The sequence below is a fragment of the Prinia subflava genome, chromosome 2 (assembly GCF_021018805.1).
Source record: "Prinia subflava isolate CZ2003 ecotype Zambia chromosome 2, Cam_Psub_1.2, whole genome shotgun sequence".
In the NCBI taxonomy this organism is placed as follows: Eukaryota; Metazoa; Chordata; class Aves; order Passeriformes; family Cisticolidae; genus Prinia; species Prinia subflava.
The window spans coordinates 35,241,015-35,249,037 of record NC_086248.1 but is presented as its reverse complement, the minus strand read 5'-3'; the positions used below and the strand labels follow the sequence as shown (position 1 = coordinate 35,249,037).

General features: G+C 35.5%; 1 protein-coding gene across 4 annotated transcripts in view; it reads left to right on the top strand.

Moving 5' to 3' along the window:
• Nucleotides 1-3,680, top strand: part of SYNCRIP (synaptotagmin binding cytoplasmic RNA interacting protein) — a 26,423-nt gene extending 22,743 nt beyond the window's left edge. For 2 of the 4 annotated variants that reach the window (XM_063389597.1, XM_063389595.1), the window contains exon 12: nucleotides 424-3,680. In XM_063389597.1, the coding sequence (XP_063245667.1) occupies nucleotides 424-462 (39 nt within the window). In that variant the 3' untranslated portion in view covers nucleotides 463-3,680. Of the gene's footprint in view, nucleotides 1-420 lie in introns of all 4 variants that reach the window. The other 2 variants (XM_063389596.1, XM_063389594.1) reach the window with 1 other exon arrangement.
• The last annotated feature ends 4,343 nt before the right edge of the window (nucleotides 3,681-8,023 follow it).

The window sequence follows — 8,023 nt, the reverse complement described above, 5'->3', positions numbered from 1 at the left end:
TTTTTTAAAAATTGTGCCTAAAGCAGTTAGGTCGTTGAAATTGATACTAGATCACAAGTCACATTATGCTTCGACTTGATTCAATTTTCAACGTGTTTTCATGATGACCATAACCACCAAGTTTTATATCGCTGTTACTGGGAATTTTCTATAATGTAAAGTTGTTTGTGACTCAGTGCTCAGAACCTTAGCTGGTGATTCAAGGTTCAAAGCTTAACTTTTAAAATAATAACAGTTTGTGACAAAATGGTAAAACACCCATAGCAAAATTCCAAAGTTAGTGGCAATCAGAAGGCAAAATGTTCTTGTCTAGTAGTTTTATTTAAAAATAATTCATTTTGCTAAGATTTTATGTTAACAAATGTGCAGACCAGAGTTTAAAATGATTTCTCTAATTGATTCCTTTTGTTACCTGGCTAGCAGGGAAAAGGGGTCGAGGCCGGTCCTGACCTGTTACAATGAAGACTGACTTGCTATGTGGGATTACACCAGAAGCTTGCAGTGGAGTAATGGTAAGGATATCAAGCAACCTTAAGTATCTCAGCTGTATAGGAGCATATTCTGTTGCAAAAGACCTTCCTGCGAAGATCATGGATTCAAATATGGGACATTTGAACTAATACTTGGACTTTGAAATGGATTTCTTTAACAGTTTTCTCTGCAGTGCAAGTTATTAAACTAAAGCTACTCTATTTCCCCACCGTGTTCAACAAAATCCTTAACGTCTAGCATGGTATCTTAATAAAGAATAAAGTTGTTCTTTAAAAAATCTGCTTTAAGTAGATTTTTCCCCCAAGTTTTTTTAGTTAAGGATTCCAAAAGTGGTATTCACAAATTCTTGCATTTAAATTTTTTATTGCAGTGCTATAGATGAATACCATCATTGGTATCCTTAAATTTTATTTCTGCTCATGAAGGTTAATCATGATTGTCTATTTAGTAATCACTTACGAATTGTGTTCAGATACAGCAGTTTCAGGTGTAATCATCAGAGCTGGTTAGTCAGGCATTCCAGATAGTGGTTCTTTTCAGAACCTTTTTTAAAGGGTTGGTTAACTACCTCAGTAGCAGAGGATTGAACTATACCCTGTCTGTACTGTACATAGAAAATCTTTGTAGATAAAAGCAAGGCTTGTTTAATATGATATGAGGGTAAGATTATAATATACCAAATGTAACATTCTTAGTTGCCTTTAGTTCCAGAGGCTTTGTAAGACTTCCTCATGACCATCATAACAGGCCTTGCTTTTGTCGTATTTTGTGGCTGAAAAAGCAGCCTTGCTTCTTCAGATATTGTAGTTATTTGGATGTATAATAGTTTAGCAAGATGTTACTTTTGTAAGACATCAGATGTTCAAAAAAAGTGCATCAGCAACTTGTACTAAATACTGCAGTGTCCCTTTATAAAAGGTCAGACTAAAACTGACAACTGTACAGTGAAGCCTGACATTTGGATATTTTGAAGTTTTTCATAAATCATAGAATAGTATATGGCTGTAGTTTAGCTTTTTAGGTAAAAGGTATGTTTTCATTAGTGCATTTCTTATTGCTGATCACTGTAAAAACACGTGGATCAGCTTTCCATTTCTCTTACGCAGATCATGATAACCTGTAGAGTAGAGTAGAGTACAATCATTTGTGCTATGTTTTTAATTTTCTAAAGCACCTTGATGACAGTGAGTGTTCAGTGGTGAAGCATCCTCTATTGAACCACCCTTAAAAAAAGACGAAATAAAAACAGAACCTTGCCAAGTCCAGTTTCATATAGGTAAAAGATAAAATTATGACTTACTGTGGACTTGGCATAAAGAGTTCCCTTAACCCCCTTCACAAAGGGATACTGCAGTTATACTACATACCCATAGGCACCACAATGAAAATTGAAGCTTATACCTAATTAAGGTTTTATACACACCAGTTCCCCCAGTAAATGCAAATTTTAACAAAATTAGACATGTCATATGTTGAAAATGCTCATGGCAAACAATCATTTTGCATTCCTGCAAATAAAATTGTTTTATACTGTAAGCTGGAGGCGAGTGTAACTTATTTTTGTAATAAAGTTTTTATTTTTTTTATGTGTCATTAATATAAATGTGTGTTAGTACAGAGCTCTTCTGGTTAAAAACTTAGAATCGCACACATTTCAGTATGTTTACTTGTATTTACATAATTTTTAGAATAGTGGTTGCCAATAGCCTGTATGTTTTCACATTAATTGATTTTTTTTTTTGTTATCTTAATAAACCATTTTAGTATGTTGTATGTCAATTACTGGGATAGCTGGGACATAAAGTGTAATTACAAATTGTCAAGTATTCATTGGAATATGTAAATGTGCCTTGCCGGTTTTGAACATTAAGACAAACTAAGTGAACGATGGTGAAATGAGTAGTCGATGCCTAAGAGACATGTGCTACCAGAGTTTCATATACTGCCCTTGCTAAAGAAATTTATTCCTCAAATTTGAGCGTAAAACTTAACAGTTGCATTAGCTTCTGAATTTTCAGATCTACTTAGAGAAATTAGGCTTATGGAAAGTGGGTTTTCTAATTAAAGCCTTAAGTATAACTTTGAATTTCAATGTAATCCTTGGTGCTGGCATTCCCAGTGCCAAGGAGTTTAAATGCTCCCTTCAAAGAGGTTGCCATGCCTACTGGCACTTTTACTGTCATACGGTTTTATAAGGAACACTGTCAAGATGTGGAAACCAATTTTGAACTTGCTATGAAATGAAACACTGGGGGCTGTAGGAGAGGGAAAGTCCTTAGATTTCTTAATCTTGAAATCTCTCCATTGCTGAAAAACTTAAACCACTTGTTGGATCACAAGTGCTAGTGACTAGCTCTTGGTCTGGAAATGTGTTGCGGGGGATAATACGTTTATGGCATTTTAACAGTAAATGGAAGTGCATAAAAACATTGCAAGTAAGGCACTATGTGTGTTGAAATTGTGGATTAGATCCCTAATTTCAGCTCTGATAAAAGCATGGAGGGTGACTATTTAAAGAAAAAAAAAATAAGGCAAAATTGACACAAAAGTTTTTCATGAAATGGAAGCAATGGTGAGTGAGCAAAATACCAAGATCCTGACAGTGTTCCCTCTAATTATGAACTCAAGCCATTATAACTTTTACAATTAAATATGATTTGCACTGTTCTGATATTGGTGCAGTTTTTTAGAAAAATTACCAGGAAACTAAATTGCATGTGGTGTTTAATATTGTGGAAAAGAAACCTAAAATCAAAAAAATGTTATTTTTCAAAGCTTTAAATTTGATTGTTTAAGGAAAAACCATTAGGTGGAAATACTGGTGAGAATGGGCAAGTGCATATATACAGCATCGGTTTGGTTGCACTTGGGTGTTGGTAAACTTGAAATGTTCTACAGCAATAATGCATCTCTTAGGGGGTGCTTTGGTGATAAATGAACGTTTGACACAGTTCTTTTGGGCATGTTGAAGGCAAGTTTTGACTTAATATAATGTGCTGCCTCTGTTTATTCTCATAGGAGGCTTTCTTTACTGAAACACCTGCAAAGGTGCGTAAGTAGTGTAGTTCCACATTGGTTTGTAATGTGTTTCTAAATTCCAAGTCTAGTTGAATTTAATAAGAAACCGGAAACTGCTGCTTAACACTTCTGGTTTATAAACACTCCAATACACAGCTTTTTAAATTATACTCTTGTTTTAATGCTCATTTTTGTTTGAAAGTTTTCATATAGGACGTGCAACTGTACTTTCTTTCAAGTTTTTAAAGAGGAGATTTGTTATGACCCAGGGCTTAAGTTTGTGTTTTTACTATTGGAAGAAGGCTGTTATTACAATAAGATACTAAGATCAGTTTCTGAATTTCTGCGTTGTACAACTCTTATGTAAATACTGTCTTTAAAATCTAAAATAAGGAATACTAACTCTGTTCTTGTTGGGGGTGAGGAGTATGACCTAGTCTAAAATAAATGTAATGTCCTCTAAAGGCAGGATTCCCAACTTCAGGATAGAAATATTACGTATGGCTGCAACTTTTTTATTCCCTTGTGCCTTTGATTATTCTTCAGAGGCTTAACTTTCCTGTTCAGCCTAGCAGTTGCTTTAGTGCTTCTATACGCCAGTGAGGGGAGGTGGTTTTTTTTTGAGAAATAGAACTGAAAGGCAACGTGGACATAAACACATAGAACATTTTCACAAAAGAGTGTATTTGAATTGATAAACTGCACAACACAACATATGACTGTTACTCCCTCATGTTAGTGAGATATTAGTGGAAAATATTAATTGTTTAAAATGGAGTAGCAAGTTCTGAAGTAGGCAACAAGGCAGTGAACTTGACAAAACAGTTTTCAGACAATTGAAATGGGTAAAGTGCAAGCTTGAGTCTGGGTTCATGCCCTGAAGCTTATGATTCCTGACTTTATGGCTATATGGACTTGAAGGATATAAAAGTCTGTCTTTATGGAGTGTCTTGCTGAATTAACTCCAGGACCAGCATATGACATCTCTTGTCTGGGGCTAACTAGTTAAATTAGTTGGGCATAGGAAACACCAGATTGTACTTTGCCATTTGCTCTGTCAGATGAAAATGAGATGTGGCAACAGCAGATGAAGTTGAGCTGAAGATTTCCTTGATCCTTAATGCAAGTAGTGGGTGAAGAAGGAATAAGCTACTGTCACTTTACAGCCATCTAGTACAAATAAACAATGCTTCCTAGAAGCTCTGATGTTCAAATCTTTCCAGAAGCCTGATTTCACAGTTACGTGGTCACAGTTTGCAAGTGTATATTACTTATGTTAAAAAATCCATGGGATGAAAGAGTGACTGCTTTGATGCCCCTTTCATTGTTACAAAAGAGAGATTTGTTGAAAAGAGGCACTAGGACTAAATTGTTAGGTTGCTGGCAATTTGGAGGGGGGTGACTGTCTTGTGTAATTATACTTTTTCCTTGCTAATATATAACTGGTTACTAGTTTTTCCACAAAATACATATTTTTAAATGGCCAACTCCTGAGCAGATTCTGCACAGCCGAGCTCAATCTGGATACGTAGGGTTATGTGATTTATTTAAAGCTCTCTTCACGAAAGCTTCTTTAGATCTAGTCAGACTTCCAGGCACCTTGTAGGAGCTTTTTTAAAAAAAACAAAAATGAAAACATCTGTGAAGTCTAGAAAACACAGTCACAACATGTAGGTAATAGGTACTTAAATGGAAAATGAATATTTAAAGTTTGAATTGCAAAATGCATTTCAGTTCGGATAATTGTTCATGAAGTTTGGTGTCCACTCTAAAGCCAACACTTGTGTTCAGACAGGTCTTTTAGGTAGAATTTGGGGTGTCAAAAATCTTGATTTCTAATAGTCTGAGAATGATTCATTTGGCCAGTTATTGGTGACAGTTCCCTATGCATGGTTAGTGTGACAGTGTTCTTGCTTTGGTTGCTAACGTGTAGAAAAGGTACGGAATCTCACTCCTTGTTTTCTTTGCACTAAGGAAGTTATGAAATGCACTCTTAGTTCTGCTGCACAGCCAGTAGAATAGTGTATGTCATTTGACTGCACAGAAGATAATGGTAAGTAAAAATAGACTTTCTAGTACTTAAATGACTTGCAGTACCTAAAATCCAACTTCAGTAGACTGTTCAATTGATTCCTTATCTGCAGTGATTAACGCAGTTATGCATTTTAACTCTTGATTTTAGTGTGTCCAATGCCAAGTGAATGTTGAGTGTAATCTGACACAGTTTAGTGTTAAATACTTCAGATCTAAAAATGTCTTAAATGCTTCATAGATAATTCAATATCTATTTTTACAGGAATAATAGTTCAAGGGATTTTACATGAACACAAGTCATCTATTGAAAGCAAGGAATGGAATGTATCAGATCCTGAGTTTCTGGTTCCAAGTGTCATGCTTTCAAGTATTGTTCTGCCATCTAAAGTAACAGTTTTCAGATTTTTTTTCCCCTTTAGTGAGATGAGGAACATACCTAATTCTGTCACCCATAATGGTTACTTAAAAATAACTACTAACAACTATTACTTCTAATGCATTTGGGATTAAAAAGCTTCCTGCTTGGGAATATGACAAAGATAAATTTATAGATGTCTCATCAGTAAATCAGGGCTTTTCTTATGAAGCAATGTCATTACACTTTAGAATGAAGCTGTATTACAAAACACTGGTGAGAGCTAGCATAAAAAAAAATTAGAAGTAATCTTTTCATTATGCAGATGCGTATTACAATTCAAAGGTGATTTTAACATTACAGTATTTGAGATGACAGATAAAAATAAGTAGTTCCTGCATTTGGAAAGCAAAAGTGGCTGTTAAAGGACTGTACAAATAGTTGTTTAAGTTTTTGTATGTATGCTTAAGTTGGTACTTCTAGCAGAATACAAACATTCAGTGACAATCACTGATGTGTCTTCACAGGAAGTGACGGGTGTGTAACTGCCTTAAACTAGTCTAGTGCAACTGTCCTGTATTTATGTCATTTACAGTTACAGAAGTGTGATCATTTACACTTGCTTTTGAATTAGTGAGATGCTTAAAAGCTACTTGGAAGAAAACTGGCATATATGTTGTCAAAATCTGTTAATTTGCAGATGAAGAAATAGGGTGTGAGTTTCATGCTAACTGGAGACTAGGCCTGAGTATAAAGGGACAGGTGGTCATAACTTCTCTCATTGGAAGACCTGATGGTATAGCAAGGCTTAGGTGGCTTCAAGCAGTAACAGTGCCTTCCTCCACTATTTTCTCATAATATTAACACAACCTCTGAGGAAAAGAACCCAACTCATTATGAGATTAACTCCAATGAGATCGATCTCCCAGTTAAGAAGGATCTGTAAGGTCTTAAATCCATTGGAGTTAGTATGATGTTTGCAGCTGGGGTTTGCATAGAAGTGACCTTACAGTGGGAATGTTGTAATAAATGGCAGTTCTCATTTTTGCTTAATGTTACACCTACCTGAAGTTTGGTTTGTTTTTGTTTCAAGCCATTCAGGTAGCCATGTTTCTGTCCAGGAAAATGATCTTAATATTCATATGTCCTGAACTGATCAGTAAGTCTTAGACCCTAGTAGTTAATATGAGCTAGTTGGTCTTTTCTTAGGTTAACTGTTAAAATCAGTACTGGTTTCTAGTAGCAAGTAAAGAGCTTTGTTTTTGTCATGGCAGTTTATTGCTTCAAGTGTAACATTTCTCGATAGTACTGCTTTCATTGAGTAATAAGTGGAGTGGAATATACAGATGGATAGTGAAAATACACTGCTAACTAAGCTTTTTGGCAAATGAAGCCTGCCAGTGTGTAATGCAGTTTGAGGTGCATGATGGTGTACCTGCTGTGCAGGTACAGATTGCATTGAGATATAACAGGTTGTGGTCACATCTCAACAACATGTGCACAAACTACCTTCAGTGATGGCTTGTGCTAAAGCAGATTATGTGATACTGAAGTCTGCTAAAATGCTTCTGTAGTTTTACTGTGGAGCGGGTAAAGAACAGCTATGATAATAACTAGTACAGCTGCAGATAGATGATCATCAGCTCCAATTTTTGTAGTCTCTGGAAGAACAAGAGACATTCATACATAGCATGTATTATTAATTTCTAAATTCTTGTGAAGCAACCTTTTTCTTTTTTTAATACATGAAGATTAAAACATGTAAGATTGAAATTCTTAATGCAGTTAAAGATAGAATATCTTAGCAATTCTGGTTTTAAGTTCAGATGGCTGGGTATAGTTTGAGCCCAATAATCGAGGCATGTATTTTAGAATCAATTTTTTCACTCTGAGAATGACTGAACCTGTTTAACAGCAGGGCCAATCTTAGAATACCTGTAGTCAACAAAAATGCATATACTGCTTGGGGGAGGACGAGAGGACACAACCAACCCACAGAAACCAAAACACAAACACGCCCTGCAATATTGTATCCTCTGACCCTGAAAGATGTTTAGGAAGAGGACAATATTCACCACTTTGTTAGAGCAGTGCAATCTAAATAGGTCATAGGTGTTGGAATTC